We start from the raw sequence: 22,906 nt of genomic DNA, 5'->3' as shown, positions 1-22,906 counted from the left end.
GATATATACTGTACGTTAGTAAAAAAAAAGATTCAGGGGAACTTATAACTTATTGTTTGAATTTTTTGCTCTGTTTTTAGGAGTCCAGTGGGCGTGTCACTCAATGATTGGACCACCCACTGGACTCCTAAGCAAGAAAATATCATAGACTTTCAATAAATTAATTACACGTTATATTGAATATTGGTAGGTCATACTACAGGTACAATATGACAGGTTCCCTGTCAAAATAGTCACAGCAATATTGGGTCACTGTGTCTTCCTACTTAGTACTTTAAAAGTGTTACCCAGGATTAGAAGAACTTGGCCACTTTCTTCCAGAAATAGCATTGTTATAGCATTGGCTGTGAGTTTTGCAGCTTGGCTCTATTGAAGTGAATAGAACTGTAATACCACACACAACCTGAAGACAAGAGTGGTGCTGTTTGGAAGAAATCAGTTAAGTTTTTCAAGACCTAAACTCTTTTAAACTTGGGAAATGAGTACTAAGCAACACTTGGCAATGCTGCTTCTGCCAATGAAGAGACCCATAGCAGGAGACTGGCACATAGATTAGGTGAGTATCCTACACAGTGAGGCGGGGGATGAAAATCGAACTGTATATGTGAGGCAGTCATTATACACTCACTTTTTTATGGTGGACCATATTCGCCATCCTCAGGTTAGGGATGAGCTATCTGATCTTATGGGGTCCCATCAGTTAGAGCTAGATAATGGAGGCCTGAGTCTCCTGTGAGAATGGAGCAGTGGTTCTATGTTTGCACCTCAGCTTCCTTTATTCACTTTGATCGCCATTCATACAGGAGGCTCAGGTCCCTGTTCTTAAAGGGGGAGATTTATCAAACATGGTGTAAAGTGAAACTGGCTCAGTTGCCCCTAGCAACCAACCAGATTCCACTTTTCATTCCTCACAGACTCTCTGGAAAATGAAAGGTGGAATCTGATTGGTTGCTAGGGGCAACTGAGCCAGTTTCACTTTACACCATGTTTGATATATCTCCCCCTATATGCGCTAGTTGCCGAGCATGCTGGGAGTTGTAGTGTTGCATCACAAGAGGCAAGAACTAAAACAATAGAATAGTCACTTAATAAAATATTTTATCTTTTTAGTTACAATAAAATATACATCTAATGTCATGGATCAGCATAGATCTTCCTCCTGAGGTATTGTTTCTGGTTCTCCCTTTCTGTCAGCGATTTCCATTCATGAGTAGGTATCTGTGGGACAAATAAAACCTTATATTAGCACCAATGTACTGACAGACCCGGGCAGATTCCAGCACAATGTATAATACTGTGTATCTAGAGACCAAGCACAGTGATACAGTGATCTCCAATGTACCTGAATGACCCGGTATCCTAGCATCTCCAAATGCCTCTTCTTCATGGCAAATTGTCCTTTTAAGTGTGCATTATGGCAGAAGGCCTTGAGGCCAAGCAACTCCACTGCATATCTGTAATGGAAAAAAAAAAGGATTGGTAAAAGGGTTTTCCATGACTATATTATTAATTGGCTGTTTGCTAGAATAAAGAGTCAGAAGCAATTGGCTGAGCTGTAAGCACCCTTCATTTCTTGGAAAACTGAGGGCACGGAGTACGGACGGCATGACAGTCTCTATGTATCTCTATGAGACTGGCATGGCAGAAAGGAAGGGACAAAGCGTCTAGCTGAGTGCTTCTCTCTCTTTATTCCAGATCCCCACAAATTCTGACTTCTTAAATGTTGAATAAAAATTTAGGTACAATTTAACATTTGGGAGGAAGAAGAAGGGGAGAAAAATGGAAGATGAGCCCATTTATAATTTGCAGAATAATATTTGCGCTGGTGCACTTTTCACGTACTACGCAAAAATCTCTGGTCTGTGTGCAAACGGCATCATTAGGAGCATTGGCCTTGATAAATTTCCTCACTTTTTTTTGGGGGGGGGGGGGGGGTGACTTTAGCTTGGCTAAAAAAACGACGCCAGGGTCTGACTGGTGTACTGCTGCTCAATTTGTTTAGCGCACAAGCTAACTTAAACCACGCCCCCTCAGAGCACAAAAATTGCAGAAATAGCATAGCCGGCATAAACTGATCAAAAAACACTTAAATGCCTTGGTAAATGTTGCTTAAAACCCCCCACCAAATTAGCCAAAATAACCAAAGAGAATGAAAAATGTGCCCCTTAGGGCCAGTTCACACTGAGCAAGATCGTCGGAATTCTGCGGCGGACATCCCGGCGTGCTCAGTGTGCTGCTGTAAGTGAATGGAGAGGGCGCGCGCCTGTCAGCTGCCGCCGCTCTCCGCTCAAAGAATGAACATGTTCATTCTTTGAGCGGAGAGGAGAGGGAGCAGACAGGCGCGCGCTCTCCCATCCACTCAAAGCAGCACACTGAGCACGCCAGGATTCCGCGGCGGAGAATTGCGCCGTGTTTGTTCAGTGTGAACCGGCCCTTAAGGTGGATCACAGGCAAACTCCAGTTTCACAGGAATGGATCCAGCTTTTTACAGCACCCGGGGTGCAACGGCCTGAGCAGCAATCAGTTAAATGGAGGCAGGCTGATAAGCCGACTGCCGAGCCAATGAAGCTTTTTGCTTCGTTATTACTGTAAATTCATTCATCTTTCCTCCTGAGCTTTGTCTAATGTAAATTAATCTTGAGGTGACAGCTGCTGACCTTTGAGCTCCTTCTAGTAACCGACCATCATGTTCAGACATCCTTATTGCTTTATCAGAGATGTTGTCCACCTCCAGGTATGGCACTGGCTTTTTATCCTTGTCCAGCATGAATTCAAAATCTAAGGAAGTAAAAAGCAGACCATTAAAGCGGATATGTCCTGAGACCATTATACAGGTAATATTCAGGATACCGTTCAGTCAGCTAAAAGTTACAACTCAATAAGAAACAATGTAATTCACCACAGCTCCACACATGTCTATAGGCTGTGTCTACTACTGGAGCTCAGCTCCACTGACATGACTGGGGTTGGGCTGCAATACCACACACAACCTGAAGACAAATGTGGTGCTGTTACTGTAGGATAAACAGCCATTTTTTTTTATCTTGTAAAAACCCATTTAACCTGAAACATAAGATGGCAAGAGCACACCTGTTCTTTACTTATAGATTTAATAAAAACTCTTTAACGTGTCCCTGACAGTGATCACCAGATGATGAGGTTATTGGCAGTCCGTGTAATAGGGCGTATGCGATCGGTGGCTGATCAAATCAATGAGCCACATGCATGATCTGGTGATCATGTGTACAGCCCTGGCCGCACGATTCCTGAGCATTTAAAGTGTCACTGTAGTTTTTTATTGTTTTTTTTTGCAGAAATCAATAGTACAGGCAATTTTAAGAAACTTTGTAATTGGGTTTATAAGGCAAATATGCCATGGAAATCTCGACTCTTTTACATCAGTCATGCCCTGTGTAACCTATGGAGAGGGGAGGAGGGCAGCAGAGAACAAAAGATTACACACCGGGAGCTGTGTGAAAGCCGGTATTCAGAGGTCAGAGAGGTCAGTGCTGACTTCAGAGGAGATAGCCTGTTGATGTAGCTGTAAATTGACTCTTTGTTGTCCTGTTTTGGTGCCTCATCTCCCTCCACCCCTCCTCTCTCCATAGAAAACCATGAAGACAGGGGGGAGAGCTTGAAACTGCTTTTTCATGATAAAAATGCTTTTTTCGGCTAATAAACCAGATTACAAAAGTTTCTTAAAATCGCCTGTACTTTTGATTGCAGCAAAAAAAATTTAAACGACAGTGACACTAAGTGCTGAACGGCAGGATTAGTGGCTTGGGCCATCTAATAGAGCTTCATCAGCCATGTATTCTTCACAGTGACCTTTATATTGAGATCTTACCTATAGAATAACAGTAAGGTGTTGTTGCCAAGAACTTTGTATAATGTTCTCCTCCAAGAATTTCCTCTAACAATTCCTGAAGCATCTGGCTCATGGGTGTCGAATCTGTAGAATAAAACCACATTATTATTTTAGGATACTGGCGGTAGCTGCACCATTTTCATAAAGGTCTTCAGGGAGTAGAGACACCTCCAGGAGAAGCCGTCCTGTGGTCCTACTGTACTTTTAGGCTATGGTCAAACACAGTATAACAACGGCCGTTGTCATACTGGCAGGTGTTTGTATGTTCCTGTGGCCGTCCTGTGGGGTTCTGACAGTTGCAGGAACATTTATTTCCATGCAGCCCATCATACAAACGCAGTCTGTTCATCTGTGGTGTGTATGGAAATCAATGCTTAATTGATTTCCGTACACACCACAGATGAACAGACTATGCCCCCGTGTGCATGGAAAATTAACAACGGCCGATGTTCATGGAACAGCGGCCATTATTAATTGACATGATCATTCCTTTGCAAGGCCGCACAAAACAACGGCCGTCGTTAGTGCAGAGTGTGCATGAAACAGGCAGCAAAGCATTGATTTCAAGGCTAAAAAGAACGGCCACTTATCATTGAAAACAGCAGTCGTTCTTTTCAAGAATAGTACGTTGTGCGAGCAGTAATTCATCAACTGGCAAGTAGATATATTGATATGACTTCAGAAATGGAAAGACCTGCCTCTTACCCTTCTTCTTCATGTACTGACAATACGGCTCATGGAACCATGGTATCTGATATTCCGGGTGCTCGATGCAAACCGCACGGTTCAGTTCCATAAGACACTGCCGTAAACTCATGCTCTGAGCGTGCGGAAAAGCTGAAACAATACATTTTTACAGATGGCATCAGTGATATTATTCTCAATGTGCATGGGTACAGTCACTGACTAGGATTACACTTGTGCAGCTTTCTCTATCTACAGGGTCCAGTTGGTCTCTGATAATGCTGGTCACATACTTTAGTCTAAAAAGTCGACTCTATTTCCCCTCATAAACGTGCACACTCAGCTCAGCCCAGTGTGCATACACTTTGAACGGGCGAAAAGACAATGATGGTCATCTCTGGTGGTGACTTGTGTCCCCAAGAACGAGAAGATCAGGCATAGTGAAAATCATCTAGTTTGGCTGTTCTCTCCTGCACTAGACATTTACATACTCTACACAATAACCATGACATGGAGCAGACTTACACTTCAGCTGGGCGTCGAGCTGCCGTAAGAATGTGATGTTGAATATCGCCTTTATTAATTCTTTCGGAAAGTATTTTGCCAAAGCAAAACTGTAACAGATCTGCATCAAGCACGAAGGACTCAACAAATCTGCAAAGACAAAAGAAAAGACTGACACAAGGTCCGACAACTGCTACTGCCACTGATCAGGGTCCCTTGTCCCCCATATAAATGGAGTGGCAGCACACATACTCAGCCTCCGCTCTATTATCTCTGTATGGGATGTAAAGGCAATCTCTGCCAGCTTTATATCAGGCTCAGACCTTCAGGGCAGATAAAAGCAATGATACCTATTTCTTGGTTGATGGCTGTTTGCAAAGTTATAAATTCATGGTAAGCTGCAGCATGTGCAAGTCCGTCCTCCCCAACCACTTCCTGCCCAGCATGATTGATGTACAAGGCTCGGTGCTGGAAACCAAACCCCGTATATCAATCATGCACAGCATGAAGGGGTGGAGCTCTATGACTCTTCAGCTTAGAAGGAAAACGTGATTTTATAACTTTGCAAATCAGCTCTGAGCGTAATAAACAGCTGACAGATTTACTTTATTAACTAATGAGCAAGCAGTCTTAGGGCCCTATTCCACAGGAACAATAATCGGCCCCATTCAGCCGATTATTGTTCGGTGGCTTAGAGAGAACGATCAGCCGTTGATCGCGTCATCGGCTGAACGTTCATTTAGGGCCAGACCTAAAATCATTGTTCCCCCACCGCGCATCACTATGGTGGAATAGCGGTGCGCGGCGGGTGACCGACGATTTGAGAAGCACAATACATTACCTTCTCCTCCGCTCTGTCTTCCTCCCCGGGTCCCGCGCGCTCTGGCTACAGAATGGCCTGTCAGCTGACGGAGTGCTCAGCCAATCACAGGCTGGGACCGCCGCGGCCTGTGATTGGCCGAGTGACCTGTCACCTGACAGGCCATTCTGAAGCCAGAGCACGCGGGACCCGGGGAGGAAGACAGAGCGGAGCAGAAGACCTGACAGGTAAAGTATGCTGCAAGGACATCAGTTACGATGTCCCTGCAGCCCTCGCTCAACGATCATCGGGCAGAGGAATAGGCCCAGTAAACGAGCGGCGATCTAGCAGACTGGCGCTTGTTTACATCGTTGATCGGGCCCTGCTCAGCCCGTGGAATAGGGCCCTTATAGCAGTGGTGGTCCCAGCAGTTGCACCCCAATAATAGTATACTTATCAACTCATCCTGTGGATAGGTGATAAGTTATAAAGTCGCAATAGCCCCTTTAAATGGCTCCTCATGTTTTGATGCAGCAGCAGTATGCAAGACCAAACTCTTGGCATTGCTAAGGCAAGCAGTATACAGAGTAGCCAGTACTTGCAATGCAAGTTTATGAGACTTCCAGCAATTCTGTATTCTACTCTCTTAACGTGAGCTTTGGACTACAGAGTTGCTGGGAGTTTGGACTTGTATCCTACCGCTGGAACAAAACTAAAGGTACTCTTTAAAGTGACACTGTCACCCCCTTTTTGCATTCTGACTTCTCTACACAGGTGTAAGGGGTAAATTTTGCAGTTCTTACCTTATTTTATATCATACGTAATGGTGCTTGTTCTAGTAAAAAGTGATCTTTTATCATCTGTGGACTGTGCTACCTGGGCGGGTCTTCAGAGCCGAAACGCCATCTATCCCCGTCCATATCGTCACCGTACCACCCACCCCCACGACGTCATCGCTCATAGGCCTTCCCCTCGACAACCATTGGAACAGGCCAGCCTAAAGGTCTAGTCCCCACCCCCTCTAGGTCAGCCCACACCAATGGCCACTCAGGGGGCGTAGCCAATTACATCATAGGGCGGAGTCTACGGCATTGTTGTGGGGTTAAGCGGCGCTTCAGCCAAGAAGCCCCGCCCAGGTGGCACAATCCACAGATGATAAAAGATCACTTTAAACTGGAACAAGCACCATGAAGTATGATATAAAATAAGGTATGAAACCTGCTAAATTTACCCTTTACAAAGTCATACGCAAAAAGGACTGACCTACTATACAGTACAATATCACTAAAATATCACTAACAGATTGAGATATGTTCCAGGATACCTACCTTTATGCTCCAGTACATGTTGCAAGCAAGCGTCAAAAAACGCTCTTCCCTGAGGAGGCTCATAGTTTAGGAGACTGAAGGGTCTCAGAACTATAAGGATACAGGATGAATGGATCTAAAAAAATAAATAAAAAAAAAAAGTAAAAAGGTTTAACAAAACAGGAGCAAATAAATATAATAGAAAAAAGCTAAAATACTTATAAATAATACATTTAGTAAATAAACATTAAAAATTAAATAAAAAAAAATAACTAAATAATAATATAATTGATAATAAATGTAAAAAAGAAATTGCTCCTTGCTAAAATACCTTTGCAATATCATCCATAGTCACTGCAGCCACCGTGTGCAGCAGTGGGGCTCGGGCCTGATTCATTTGCATTAAAAATATAGAAAGTTTTGTGACGTTCCTCCAGGTGACCTTATGCTGCAGGCGCTGGCAGGTGTCCAACAATCCCTCTGTCAGCTCCTCATTCATCCACTGCCTGGTCTTGATCTGTATGACTTCATCCAGTAGGAGATTAATGTTGTCCACATGCTGGAGCCTCTCTAGCGCACACACGTTCAGTTTTTGGAGGAGTTCTCTGTAAGTTTTATGGTAGTTCCTTTGGTGATTAGTTTTTGACAGCTGCATTAGTAAGACCGCTATCTTTTCCATGCTTGGTAAGCTGCACTGCTGGACTACAGCATAAAGTTTGGAAAGGACGGCTTCATCCACCTGGTTGAGGTTTAAAAGAGAGAGCGCTTTGGCCATTGTTGCCACCTCAGATGGTATAAAGTTGGCAATTAGGTTCCTGTCGGAAGAAAAAGAAAATTATTTGGGTTCACCTAAAGAAATGCTCTTAATCACCAATCTGAAGTGTCAGAGAGGCGTGGTTTGGCACTAAAGTGTCAGAAAGGCGTGGCTTGGCACTGAAGTGCCCTGGCAACACCTCTAGGACACTTCAAAGTTGTAATAAAAAGCATTTGGACAACTACAAAAAAAGTATGGATAGTTTCACTGCTTACATAGCTATGTGCGTGCATCAATGATAGAGGAGAGGGCGAGGAGGGGAACTGAATGTAGGTGATGCTGTGGCAATTCAGCAGCTTAGTCCTCTGGGACAAAAACTGGATTTTATAACTTACAAAAAGCCCATCCTAATATCTGTCTGGCCATGTCTGCCGTTTGTAGGATACAGATGAGCTGACAGATTTCCCCTTAAAGCATTGAACAGAGTCCAGCACCACCTCCACAACTTCCTGGAAGGGCTCACTACAGTGACTGAGAAACTTTACAAGGTTCGTGGGAAGAAGCAGGAAAGTATGATTCAGGGAAAAGGAGGAGAAGGGATAAAAATAGAAGACATTTCAGCTTAAGAGGGCTCAGGTTTGTCACACGTCTTTAGTGCAGTGAGTGAAACTGGATACACATTACATCTGGGCCAAGAACTGGATATTGGGGAGATGATGGTCCGGCCTGACAATCAGAAGTCCTTTATTTCGCGGCTCAGGCCATGGTACTGTATCGCACTAAAGAGACCCCATGGAGTACAGAGATTTATCTTCTGGCAATGCTAGAAATCCATCTGTAGACAGCTGCTGACAGATGTGAGCCGTCTACTGTACATTCTCCTGGCAGTGCTGGTCTGCATGAGCCCTGCTGGATACTGCCAAACTCCCTATGTATACCCTCAGACTACTCCTCTATATACCGCAAGACTGCTCCTGTACAACCCCATGTGTTCCTGTATATCCCCATACATTCACTATATATCCCGAGACTACCCCTATACACCGCCATGTGTCTCCTGTATATCCCCATACATCCTCTATATACCCTGAGACTGCTTCTGTACACCCCTGTGTGTCTCCTGTATATTCCCATACATCCACTATATACCCTGAGACTACTCCTGTACAACCCCATGTGTCTCCTGTATATCCCCATACATCCTCTATATACCCCGAGACTGCTTCTGTACACCCCTGTGTGTCTCCTGTATATCCCCATACATCCACTATATACCCTGAGACTACTCCTGTACAACCCCATGTGTCTCCTGTATATCCCCATACATCCTCTATATACCCTAAGACTGCTCCTGTACACCCCAATGTGTCTCCTGTATATCACTATATATCCAGAGACTGCTCCTGTACATCCCCATGTGTCTCCTGTATACTCCCATACATCCTCTATATACCCAGAGATGACTCCTGTACACTCCCATGTGTCTCCTGTATACTGCCATAAATCCTCTATATAGCCAGAGACTGCTCCTGTACACCACTATATATCCAGAGACTGCTCCTGTACACTCCCATGTGTCTCCTGTATACTCCCATACATCCTCTATATACCCAGAGATGGCTCCTGTACACTCCCATGTGTCTCCTGTATACTCCCATATATCCTCTATATACCCAGAGATGGCTCCTCTACACTCCCATGTGTCTCCTGTATACTCCTATAAATCCTCTATATAGCCAGAGACTGCTCCTGTACACCACTATATATCCAGAGACTGCTCCTGTATACTCCCATGTGTCTCCTGTATACTCCCATACATCCTCTATATACCCAGAGATGGCTCCTGTACACTCCCATGTGTCTCCTGTATACTCCCATATATCCTCTATATACCCAGAGATGGCTCCTCTACACTCCCATGTGGCTCCTGTATACTCCCATAAATCCTCTATATAGCCAGAGACTGCTCCTGTACACCACTATATATCCAGAGACTGCTCCTGTACACTCCCATGTGGGTCCTGTATACTCCCATAATCCTCTATATACCCAGAGACTGCTCCTGTACACTCCCATGTGTCTCCTGTATACTCCCATACATCCTCTATATACCCAGAGATGGCTCCTGCACACTCCCATGTGTCTCCTGTATATCACAATATATCCAGAGACTTCTCCTGTACACTCCCATACATCCTCTATATACCCAGAGATGGCTCCTGTACACTCCCATGTGTCTCCTGTATATCACAATATATCCAGAGACTGCTCCTGTACACTCCTATGTGTCTCCTGTATACTCCCATACATGCTCCATATACCCTGAGATGGCTCCTGTACACTCCCATGTGTCTCCTGTATACTCCCATACATCCTCTATATACCCAGAGACTGCTCCTATACACTCCCATGTATCCCCTGTGTAGTCCTGACAATCCCTCTTCTCCCCCCCCCCCCCCATCCTTCCAGTCAGCTCTATGTCCCCTCACCATTATCTCTCCCCAAATGGGACTCAGCTTTCTCCTCAAAGTTAACGCCCAGGTCTGACATGTCTGGAGCCGCTGTACTGGAGGGCCCACAGGTATAGGCTGTACTGCTGTGTGTGAACTCTGCCCTGTGTTGGGGCTGCGGCACAGTCTATGGGCAATGTGTGTGCCACGCTCTTTGCCTTCATTCTTTAGTCTAGTGGCTCCAAAAGGAAAATATATTGTCTGGGGAACCGATGAATCACAGAATTTCTGTATCATTCTCAGGTAACTCACCTCTGCAGATGCCTCGGCAATTCCTTCCATATCTTAGTATTTTGGGATGGCAACTGAACCAAGGCCTCGGTGATATAGAATAGCTGTGTGGGTTTACAGACATCTAGATGCTTCTGTAAGAGGAGGCAGATTCTACAGAAGGAAACAAAGATGGCCCATGACATACAAAAACATCATAATATTCTGAATGGCCAAGAATTACTGAATGATATCTACTAGCAGTAACTTATTCACTATTATACATACTAAGTGCAGATAGTTATGTGCTATACAGGTTCCTGGGCTTATTATATAACTTCAATAAAATAAATGTATATTTTTCTCTTTATATAGCCACTTCCATGGGGCACAGTAAGAGCCAACACAGCCCCTCTGCTGCCACCAATGTTTGTGTTAGGAACTGCAGTTCTCAATACAGAGCTATACAGAGCAGGGTCTTGTTCCTCCAGTGTAACCTATGGGGGAGATTTATCAAACATGGTGTAGAGTGAAACTGGCTCAGTTGCCTCTAGCAACCAATCAGATTCCACCTTTCATATCCCAAAGAGTCTGTGAGGAATGAAAGGTGGAATCTGATTGGTTGCTAGGGGCAACTAAGCCAGTTTCACTTTACGCCATGTTTGATAAATCTCCCCCTATTTTATTATATTAAGTACCCAAGGGAGGCTGCTTGTTGCTATAGCACAGCTGCCTCGCCACACATTTTATTTTTTGTTAGCCTGAAGGTCACATGATCCAACTGCAAAAATGGAATGAATGGATGCAGCTGAGCTGGGATAAAACAGATGGCACTGCAGGAATTCATGGAGTAAGTATTACATGGGCAAAGCAAAAGTAAAACATACATCTGACCAGGATTACACAATATACCTTTAGTCCATGCAGTTATGATCTGACAAAATGAAATGGGGGGGGGGGTGTCACAAAAACTCCACTGCCCTGCTTTCTCCCTGAGTAGGACACACATAAGAAAGCACAGAAGTAAAACCAAAAATATTACTTTTGGAGGAGCGTGTTATTTTTGCATTCAATTTCTGCCATTGCTTTCAGGACAACAAGTAATTGGCTCAGATTCATCTCATCAATGAAGGTCAGCAACTTTTCTTCAAGACTGAAGGAAACAAAATGAATATGTCAGATATATGTCTAGGCCAGAAAGGGCCTTAGCTGTATTGTGTAAAAACATGTATATATGGAAATGTCTTAAAGGAACTGCAGCTCAGCCACATTTGCCCAATCCAATCTGACCTACTGTACGAGGCGCAGCCTATGGACAAACAAACCCCTTTAAAGGGAATCTGCCAGTTTTAAATCATGTTAAAGGCTTAAAGGGAATCTGTCATTAAGTTTATGTACTATAAACTAATGATATAAATGCTGAACAGACTGGTGTATTACTTACATCATTTTGTTCAGCTGTTCTACTAATATGCAGGAGAATAAGCTTCATGCCGCACCCCTCCCCCACCCTCCAGCTGCTGATTGACAGTTGACTGCCTATACACAGCATGGATAGATAACTGCCAACCAGCAGCTGGTGGGCGGAGTTTCCTGCTTCTTATGAATATCAGGGACTACCGAGCTCATGCACATAATGGAGAGGACTACTTATTGGCCATGCTATTCAGGAGGATATCTCCAAATCAGATGCACAGAACAATGTAAGTTATACATCATTCTGGTCAGCTTCTTTGTCACTAGTTTACCCTACCGTTAGGACAGCAGAAACCTACTGACAGCGTCTCTTTCAGTGTCAAGGAGGCTGTGCTGAGATGCAGCATGCATGCCTCCTCCCTGCCCCACTCCACCTGAGTGATTGTAGAGATAAGTGAACCTCCAGGACACTTGGGCTTCTCCGAACCCAAGCATGCAGCATTTGATTACCGGTGGCTAAAGGAGGTGGATGTAGCCCTAAGGCTGCCTGAAAAACATTTTCCAGAACTCCCTAGGGCTGCATCCAACTTCTTCAGCCGCCGGTTATCACATGCTGCATGCTTGGGTTTGGTGAAACCCAAGTGTGCTTGTGGTTCGGCTGATGTCGACTAATCCTGGTCTTTAAACATGCTGAATCAAAACGATCATGACGGTGATGGTCTGCTGGCCATAACTCCAAGTATCAGGAGCGGTGGCAGCAGACCACTGGGCAGCCCCTCCTGCAGCTCCCCGCTGCCCCTCCTGTTTGCTGTCTGTGCCTGTAACAGCACAGACAGCGAGCAGGGAACGAGGAGGGTGCGATCGTGGATCTGACAGGTCGGCGATTGCTTCTTCCTCTAGATTGTGCTGTAATACGGCCCTGTCATTATACTGTAGGTGTGTCCATTTAAAAAATAAAATAAAATCTAGACCTATTTTATGCAGTTTTTTGAGTTTACAAACACACTGGGGGAGATTTATCAAACATGGTGTAAAGTAAAACTGGCTCAGTTGCCCCTAGCAACCAATCAGATTCCATCTTTCATTTTCCAAAGAGTCTGAATGAAAAGTGGAATCTGATTGGTTGCTAGGGGCAACTGGGCCAGTTTCACTTTACACCATGTTTGATAAATCTCCCCCTATTTCTGTATATCTGTAACAGTAGCCGTGTACGGGCAGTAGCAGAGCCACACTGTCCCATACTACTCCCAGTGCTCTCTGTCGCCATGTTCTTTATGGACCTTTCAAACACTGCAGAGTATTACATGTTACAATACTTGGAACATCTAGAGAATGAATGTAGAAGTAGCCATGCATGGGTGGCCCACTTTGTTTATCCTGGGCTCGCAGAATCGGCAGGGCAGAGTGGTTGCCCCTAGCAACCAATCAGATTCCACCTTTCATTTTTCAAAGAATCTGTGAGGAATGAAAAGTGGAATCTGATTGGTTGCTAGGGGCAACTGAGACTATTCTGTTTTACACCAGTTTGATAAATCTCCCCCTACATGTCTAGATTTCTATAATGAATATACAAAGAGAAATAAATAATTTACCTGTCTGTTATATGAGAAGATGCTATGCCACTTAAGGCATCAAACAGATGAGCAAACGTCTCAGGATCATCACAGGTCTTCATCATCTTAACAAGTCTCGGCTTTGCCATCACTGGAAACTCTGAACCATTTAACCGCAGATGCTGGTATAACACAGTAACGTCCGATAGGTTTATGACGTCCATTGTGCCTATATTCTGCTTGAAGAAGTTGTCGTATTTCTCCAGCAGGGAAACATAAGTAAACTTATACTTGTAGAATAGTCTCATGGCCCTGAAGGCATGTCTGATGCCGGACAGGTCCAATCTGTGGAAGACCGATTCTGTTTTCTTTATCAGTCGGTCTTGCAGGCTTTGTGAACTTACCGAGTGCAGGCAGGCGAGGAGACAGGACAATGTCCTGGAGGACAGAAGACCGGATAATGTTATGCTTAAAGGGGTTATCCGGCGCTAGTAAATTTTTAGGAAAACTTAACTAATATGTTATACTTACCTCTCCATGCTCCTTCGGTGTCCTGCTGAAGTGCCGCCGATGTCCCTCACTGTCCGTAGCCTCCGTTACTCCCCAAACAACTCGTCTCAACAGTGACAGCCTGCTCAGCCAATCACTGGCTAGGCGCTGTCCTGTCTCAGTCAGTGATTGGCAGAGAGGACTGTCAATCCCACAACGAGCTTGTCTCGGAAGTAGCAGCAACTACAGATGGTGGGGAACACTGGTGGCTGTATCAGGACACCACGGGAGCACGGAGAGGAAGGCATGTCTGTTAAGTTTTCTTATATGGCAGAAAGATATTAAAAATGTGCTAATGCCAGATAACTTCTTTGAAGTATAAACTAAATTACATTACATTGTATACATTGATATAAAATAAAACTGTACGGTTAAAGAGAGAAGGTGAATAATTACACTCTGGGGTCTCCTAGGACCGCAATCCGGTAGGACACTTGAAGATACAATTTCCTGTCATATTTTCACATGTCACAGTCTGGGTATACAGACCCCCATCAAATGTTGGATAGAGCCAGGAAAAGTGCATGGCTAAGATATTATCTCTCCAGCAGACTGGGATCTCTGCCTAGCTGTAAGAGACAGGCTCCATAGAGCCCAACAAGGTCCAGGCATGGCCCAGGATCCCCCTATCCTCTTATACACATAGCCCATGTCAAGCCCTGCCCCCACTTCCTGTGTACTGTCCTGATCTAGCCGTTACTAGAGACAGATATCCCCTAATAATAGGCAGTAAACAGCAGATTATGCTTACTGTTCAAAACTTTAGAGGTGTTATTCTCAGTAAATGAAGTGATTTAAACAAATGTTAGGAACCACATAGGCTATGACACAGATGGAAGTTGTTTGACATGACACGGGCACATTAATTACTATATGAAAAGATATAAAACTCTTCTAATGTGTTTTGTGTTCCGATTGTCTCAATCCCCCTGTATTTAACGCCTTTACTTGCTGTAGTACTAGGTTCTTTACAAGGCCTCAGGTAGCGGAATAATTTTATAATGTAAATGAGTGTAACTCATACCGTATAAACATTACGGATGATTATACACATACATATACTTACAGAGGATCCTCTGCTTCCTCCAAATTCTGGTCCACAATGCTCACTATCTGTCCCATAAGTGGACTAGAGGTCAGATCTTGTTTTCTCAGGCATACTGCAAACTTTGCTAACGTTGGAAGATCGAGCCTAGGTGACAAAATACAATCCTGGTTAAAGAGGGCAGATTTACACTTTTCCATAGATCTTTGATCCAAGAAGCCCCCTTTACATTAAAGGGGTTGTCCAGCGAAAATAGTTTTCTTTCAAATCAACTGGTGTGAGAAAGTTATATAGATTTGTAATTTATGTCTATTAAAAAAATCTCAAGTCTTCCCATACTTATTAGCTGCTGTATGTCATGCAGGAAATGATGTTTTATTTTCGGTCTGAGACAGTGCTCTCTGCTGATATCTCTGGCCGAGACAGGAACTGTCCAGAGCAGTAGCAAATCCCCATAGAAAACCTCTCCTGCTCTGCACAGTTCCTGTCTCGGCCAGAGATGTAAGCAGAGAGCACTGTGTCAGACTGAAAATAAAACAACATTTCCTGCATGACATACAGCAGTTGATAAGTATGGGAAGACTGGAGATTTTTTTTAATAGAAGTAAATTACAAATTTATATAACTTTCTGACACCAGTTGATTTGGAAGAAAAAAATTTTTTCGCTGGACAACCCCTTTAATCCTATAACTAGTAAATCGACTTATTTGGATAAAAATGGAAATGCTGTGTGTGTGTGGAGGGGGGGACCTTTCTCCTAATCACAGACAACCCATTCAAGGATTAAGTATCACGTCCAATAACTTCTGATATGTAACAGGATATGTCAAAAGTTCTAATTGGTCACGGTCTGGATGTTCAGACCCCCACCAAATGCTAAAGCTAAGGCAGTAGCGAAATTAGCGGGGGGCAGGGTGGGCCGCCGCCCCCGGGCCCACCAAGGCTGGGGGCCCACTGACAGAAGCCTCCAGATCACAGGGCCTGAGTGATCTTTAGCTGTGCGTATGCCTTTAAGACGCACGCACAGCTAAAGGGAATGTCCCGCTGGAGCAGAGATCGCTTCCTGTGCAGGCAGCCTCTGCAAGTCAGGCTGGCTGCCTACACCGGAAGCTGGAAAAGTACGGGTCAGCTTGAGAAGAGCTGGGGAACGGGTGAGGTGAGTAGGTGTGTGTCTGAGTTAGTGAGTGAGTGAGGGGAAGGGGAATCTTGCACTGTACAGAGCGGGTCTTATCCACAGCGCCTGGGGAGTTGGCATCAGTAAGTTTTGCCGAAAACGTATGTCCCGGGTTGGTCCGACAGGCTCCGCCCCCGTGAAAATAAGCCCCGCCCCCGGAGCTACCCGCGGGTCGGATAGTAACCAGAATAGAGTGCCAGAATAAACGGGAGAATAATCAGAGTAACCAGATAGTGCCTTAATAAACAGAGCCTGAGGAGGAGTGAGGAGCTGTACAGCAGCAGGTGAGATCTGATAGTGCTGCCATTTTGAGGTGACACAGCTTCCCAGCATCATGTATGGTGGAGGTTACCCAGCGTCCCAGCATCATGTATGATGGAGGTTACCCAGCTTCCCAGCATCATGTATGGTGGAGGTTACCCAGCTTCCCAGCATCATGTATGGTGGAGGTTACCCAGCTTCCCAGCATCATGTATGATGGAGGTTACCCAGCTTCCCAGCATCATGTATGATGGAGGTTACCCAGCTTCCCAGCATCATGTATGATGGAGGTTAGGGTATGTTTATATGACGTTTTTGTCCACACGTTGGGCTGCACGTCAGGAATCAGTGAGGAAAGGATGCTGCCGTGCAGCCCGACTACGCTATTGAGTCCTGCACAAAAGCCGTGTACGTCCGGTAAATGAGCAGAACGTTGTCACATAATGACTCCATCCTGCTCATTTAAATCAATGTGGCCGTCGGGCTGCACGGCAGCCTCCTTTTCTCATTGATTCCCAACGTGCAGCCCGACTTGTGGACAAAAACGTCATATGAACATACCCTTACACAGCTTCCCACCATCTTTTATGATAGATGCTAAGGAAGAAACCATTTCAGCTGCCCTTCACCATAAAACTTTACTTTTATTCGATACAAAACATGCTTCACAGGACAATGAGAGGACACTCTCTCCCCACCAACGTTTCACGCCTGTATGTCGCTTTCTCAAGGCATGATGCAGAACCTGTATACACCTTGATCTACCTCAATACGGTCACTTCTTAGGGAGAATATTGGGCATTATATTGTGGATGTTATTCAGTGACAATATAGCGCTATTATCCAGCCAGTGTATGGTGAGGGTAGTGGTCATGGTGTGACAGTATTATTTGTCCTGTATATGCTGGTATTATTAGTAATATCTTGTTTATATAGTAGAGATTATTCATTGAACATAAAGAGCACAGGCTCCAAACTGTGGCCCTACAGCTGTTTCAGAACTACAATTAACTTGGAAGAGATTTATCTGACATATTTTTGAAGCCAAAGCCAGGAATGGATTTGGGAAGAAGAGAAATCTCAGTCTTTCCTTTATGACCTATTCCCTGTTTATAGTCTGTTCCTGTCTTTGGCTTCAAAAATCTGTCAGATAAATCTCTCTGTGTAAATAAACAATTATCTTTGGCTGTCCAGGCATGATGGGAATTGTGGTTCTGCAACAGCTGGAGGGCAGTGAGTTTGACACCCCTGTTAGGGTAAATGCGCACAGAGTAATTCTGTCAGAAAATTATGGGGGGAATCCGCCACTCATCCCTGTGCGCTCCCGCTTCACTCCCCACCTGCTCCATAGGCTCTATTATATGCTCCGGCAAATTCAGCTGTCCAACCAAAGAATTGACATGTGTGGAATTACAGTTTGGCCCCATTCTCGTCAGTGGAAGTGAGCTGCAATACCACACACAAACTGAGGACAGGGGTGGTGCTGTTTCTGGAACAAAGCAGCTATGGTTCTCTAATCTTACATAACACCTTTAAATTTTACATGGCCATATATGTGAAATGTAGAAGCCTCTCACACTGCTCTTAATTCCTATTCTAATAATGTAGTAGAATATTCCCTTTATTATTTGGAAAGCAGTGTCGTCTGTTGAGGTTCCCTATGGGTAACATAATCGGTTGGGGGCCCACTCAGACTCACTCGCCCCCCCTAGGCTGAACCCCTAGCTACGCCCCTGAGCTAAGGGGAAGAAGATCTTGGCTTTCATCTATCACTGTAGATTTCACACCTGTAAAAATCTTTTTCTTTCAAATCAACTGGTGTCGGAAAGTTATATAGATTTGTAATTTATTTCTATTTAAAAATCTCAAGTCTTCCCAAACTTATCAGCTGCTGTATGTCCTGCAGGAAGTGGTGTATTCTTTCCAGCCTGGCACAGTGCTCTCTGCTGTCAACTGTCCAGAGCAGGAGAGGTTTTCTGTGGGTATTTGTCACTGCTCTGGACAGTTCCGGTCATTGACAGAGGTGACAGCAGAGAGCACTGTGTCAGGCTGGAAAGAATACACCACTTCCTGCAGGACTTACAGCAGCTGATAAGTATAGGAAGACTTCAGATTTTTAAATAGAAGTAAATTACAAATCTATATAACTTTCTGAAACAGTTGATCTGAAAGAAGAAGATTTTCGTCAGATAACCCCTTCAAACTGTTCTTGGAGCCCTTTAAAATGCTGTCAGTTAAAAAAAAAAAAAAAAACATTTGACAAGTTACGTCTTGGTGTTCAGATGCCACTGTTCACTAGGCAGAGGCGGGAGAAGCATGCAGTTGAGCACTTCACTCCACTCCCAAGCTTGCTGACCCCACTGTCTCCTAACTGCAGGCAACAGGCTCCATAGACTTTACTATAGAATCAATCTCCTGCAATGGCTCACTAACACCCCCACTGCTCATGTCTGGCATGGGGCTGCTCGCCTAAAGGACCCTAAGACATAACTGGCAGCCATATTAGGAATGTATTTAAAAGAAATGTATTATTCAATAGAATTTTCTTATCAGGATCGGGAGCAGAAATGAATGCTCTCACCTGTCCAGTCTCCTCCAGCCTTCCACCACCAGCTGCTGCATTAGAGGATCATGCGCCTCCACCTGAAACCTTGGCATGAAGAATAGAGAGTCACTGCAGGGTATTAGGGCAAGACCAGGCTACTGCTTCGTCAAACTCATTGATACATCCATGTTTACAAAGCTTTATTCCACAATTTATGGTCACATGTAACTGTATACAGTTTCAAACTGCATAAAGTGTGAACAGGTTTTAAAAAGTTATATAACCCCAAACTATCACACTGAAAAGCATACTGGTAGCAAAGGTGATGGAACGGTTTCCTTCTAGTGTGATAGACAAAATCACTTATTATTTAAAGTGAACGTTCACCCTAAAGGACTTTTGTCCCTTTATAATAACAATCCTTCCAGTCAAAACATAATGTCGTAAAAAAGATAGGGTTCCATTATTATAGCTTAATAGTAAACTAAATTCCGAATCCAGAGTTCCATATTCACTGCATAGACATACAAATAAAGATAATATGCTGATTGCCCTCAGCCACCAGTAGAGGGAGCTTATGAGCTAACTGCATACTGTTTTGGCATTGAACTTCATAAGACAGTATGCAGACGATATGGAGCTCTGTATAAAAAAACAGGGCTCTGACCACTATAATGATATGCCAAAAATCTATATCTATATATAATGATATGCCAAAAATCTATATCGTCAACCGAATTGATGACGATATTTTGGCATATCGTTTATATCGCCCAGCCCTAGTTGGACCCCTGCCGATCTAGTATTGATGGTCCTTCCTAATGGTGCGTTTACACGGAACGATTATCGTTTGAATTTTCACAATAACGATCGCACTTGAGCGATAATCGGCTTGTGTAAACACAGCAAACAATCAAGCGACGAGCGAGAAATCGTTCATTTTGATCTTTCAACATGTTCTCAAATCGTCGTTGTTCGTTCGCTAATCGCTTCGTCTAAACAGTCTTTCACTGATTCACCCTATGTGTGAGATGGGCTTCAGCGATCTTGAAACGATTGCAATAACTATTTTTCCAAATGATTTATCGTTCCGTCTAAACGCTGATCGTTATAAAAAAAAACACATTGTTATTTTAAAATCGTTAATCGTTCGACTGGGCGAATTATCGCTCTGTGTAAACGCAGCTAAGGGTCCATTTACACAGAAAGATTATCTGACAGATTATCTGCCAAAGATTTGAAGCCAAAACCAGGAATGGATTTGAAAAGAGAAGAAATCTCAGGCTTTCCTTTATGACCTGATCTCTGTTTATAGTCTGTTTCTGGCTTTGGCTTCAAATCTTTGTAAAATAATCTGTCAGATAATCTTTCTGTGTAAATGGGCCCTAAGGAAAAGCCATTAATTTTCACTGAATAATCAATTGCTATCATTTACCCCTTCTAGGTAACTAAAGCTTTGGGGGAGATTTATCAAACATGGTGTCTCAGTTGGCCCTAGCAACCAATCAGATTCCACCTTTCATTCCTCACAGACTCTTTGGAAAATGAAAGGTGGAATCTGATTGGTTGCTAGGGGCAACTGAGCCAGTTTCACTTTACACCATGTTTGATAAATCACCCCCTTTGTGTATACCACCAGCCACCATGTATACTCATCCACTAACCTTAGTAACGTGTACAGTATATCCACCAGCTCTTTGTCATCTAGAAGCTCCATCTTGTTCTGTGCCAGAGTGCGGAGAACCAGAAATTCCGGGTGTTCCCGAACTTGCCCATAAGTTCTATATTTTTTGGGCTTCCCTTCCTGGAAACACCAAAGCAGATTCACCGCGCAGCCGACGTGATTTACGGTGAGCGCCGACCTGTTCATGCCGAGGAGCTGGAACACCTGGTACTCTGTGCTGCATTTCTTCAGCTGGTCCAGCAAGGACTCGGCTCTTACACTATGAGTCTGAAGAAGCCGCAGGGAGAAACAGAAGGGACCCCTCCAGCGAAACATGGCGGCCATAGAGCTCTATAGAGGCGCTAACATTGTCGTCTATATCCGGCACACCTGTAATGACAGCGGTACACTGCAGTCAATTTTATATAAAGTTTTTTTTTTCCATACATTGATATTACAGCAGACAAACTCCAGTAATCTACTAAACATAAGAGGTGGACGGGCTGCATATTGTGGATATGACCATAGTCGGAGCATGTATATGGTCAGGTCCTACATTATCAAGGACAATGGGGTATTTAATGCAGAGTTTACTTATCTACTGTGATAGAACTGTTAGGGTATTATTTACATTGTTCTAAGTATTCCACATCAAATTCCATACAGAGACAAAGAGAAGAGATATGACACTTCTTGTCACTGAGTCTATAAGAGGGGTAATTCACTAATATATTGTTTCTTTCAAATCAACTGGTGTCAGAGAGTTGTAATTTACTTCTATTAAAAAAAAATCTCAAGTCTTCCAGTACTTATCAGCTGCTGTATGTCCTGCAGGAAGTGGCTGGAAAGAATACACAACTTCCTGCAGGACATGCAGCGGCTGATAAGTACTGGGAGACTTGAGATTTTTTGATAGAAGTAAATTACAAATCTCTAGCACTTTCTAATACCAGTTGATTTGAATTATTTATTTATTTATTTTTTTGGCTGAACTCCCCCTTTAATACACACATGCAGATTCATCCCCAGGTGCGGCTCCATGGCTGTGTATCATACCATAAATTCACAGCAGAAATGCAAAGGTTAGCTTTGAAAAAGTGAACATATGCAATGTTAAAGTTGGCGTCATCTGCAATTTTAGCATCATTTTATGTCAAAGTTGCAGTGGGGTGCATAGTGTATTCTTATGCATAGTAGTAAAAGATGTGTAAGGATCCTTATACAGGGGGCAGGATTATTGTAGAGGAGGGGTCTAGTCTGACTACAGTAGTCAATATAAGCAGCTCCCTGTTCTATGTATAGTAAATATTGTTTATTCTACTAAATTCTCACTGTAACAAGATACAATGTCAGCAGATACATCCCAGATCCAGATACAAGTCACACAGCGCAGGACTCTCTAATATAGAGAGGTACAGAAGAGCTACAGTACAGTTAGAGCCATGTGACCTGGAACGTCGCGTGTGTGACGTCATCCTGCAAGTCCTGCATCTATTACAGCTCTATGCCCGAAGCAAGACAAGCGCTGAATAAAAACGGGAGTAATATCCGGGCGTTACTAATGCGGCCGCATATATGTCCGTATAGGAGCGCCATGTAGCCCGCACCTTGCAGTCTGTCTAGGAGGTCAGGATCCGGCCAGGATTACCGCTGAGCGCCGAGTTGACTTTCACCGATGATCACGTGTAGAGGAGGGCTAGGCGAGACCAGCAGATAACCGAAATATCGATTCGCCCTTAGCCTAACGCTACAGTGATCGCGCCTGCCACCTGCTGGCCGACAACTGTAATGTGCGATATTAGGAGGACGGAACAAATGATGCGGTTGTTACCCGACATGCGGCTCTCCAGCTGCTGCAGGCGCATAAAGTCAGTGACAGGTTTCCTACAAAGAAGCTGTGTGACATTATAGCCTTATATAGGACATTGAAAGACAATAAACACGTGATCCCAGAATAATTACAGACCCCATTTTCCATGCAGATCTCATTCCCACTAAATAAATACAGACTGCCTCATAAACCAAGGCTAAGGTATAATGGCGAGGTGTCGCACAATAGAAAA

General features: G+C 44.0%; 1 protein-coding gene across 4 annotated transcripts; it reads right to left on the bottom strand.

Annotated features, from left to right (window-relative positions):
• Positions 1–1,080: 1,080 nt before the first annotated feature.
• On the bottom strand, positions 1,081–22,596 carry LOC138800803 (FAST kinase domain-containing protein 1, mitochondrial-like). Of its 4 annotated transcripts, XM_069982851.1 has the most exons (16): positions 22,451–22,596; positions 20,845–21,233; positions 19,217–19,285; positions 15,221–15,346; positions 14,010–14,043; positions 13,645–13,865; positions 11,679–11,789; positions 10,679–10,810; positions 7,494–7,977; positions 7,184–7,298; positions 5,078–5,206; positions 4,574–4,705; positions 3,848–3,952; positions 2,658–2,778; positions 1,343–1,454; positions 1,081–1,218 (listed from the first exon to the last, which is right to left on the bottom strand). In XM_069982851.1, exons 2-16 carry the CDS (start codon positions 21,186–21,188, stop codon positions 1,135–1,137), a joined length of 2,319 nt encoding a protein of 772 aa, XP_069838952.1. In that variant the 5' UTR covers positions 21,189–21,233; positions 22,451–22,596; the 3' UTR covers positions 1,081–1,134. The 4 variants fall into 4 exon arrangements, with proteins under 4 accessions (XP_069838952.1, XP_069838950.1, XP_069838951.1 ...); XM_069982849.1 differs by having other exon boundaries at positions 13,645–14,043; XM_069982850.1 differs by lacking the exon at positions 22,451–22,596 and adding an exon at positions 22,176–22,244 and having other exon boundaries at positions 13,645–14,043.
• Between the last annotated feature and the right edge of the window lie 310 nt (positions 22,597–22,906).

Source organism: Dendropsophus ebraccatus, chromosome 9 (genome assembly GCF_027789765.1).
Source record: "Dendropsophus ebraccatus isolate aDenEbr1 chromosome 9, aDenEbr1.pat, whole genome shotgun sequence".
NCBI classification, from domain to species: domain Eukaryota; kingdom Metazoa; phylum Chordata; class Amphibia; order Anura; family Hylidae; genus Dendropsophus; species Dendropsophus ebraccatus.
The sequence above is the reverse complement of the archived record's forward strand: the minus strand, read 5'-3'. Positions and strand labels throughout refer to the sequence as shown.

Excerpts from the sequence above, each read along its gene's own strand:
- LOC138800803 (XM_069982849.1), bottom strand. The coding sequence starts at position 21,188 with ATGGCCGCCATGTTTCGCTGGAGGGGTCCCTTCTGTTTCTCCCTGCGG. Across the intron at positions 4,706-5,077 it reads GCTCGACGCCCAGCTGAAGT|CTTTTCCGCACGCTCAGAGC; the intron begins GTAAGTCTGCTC and ends GTATTGTTTCAG. Across the intron at positions 3,953-4,573 it reads TCAGTACATGAAGAAGAAGG|ATTCGACACCCATGAGCCAG; the intron begins GTAAGAGGCAGG and ends TTTATTCTACAG.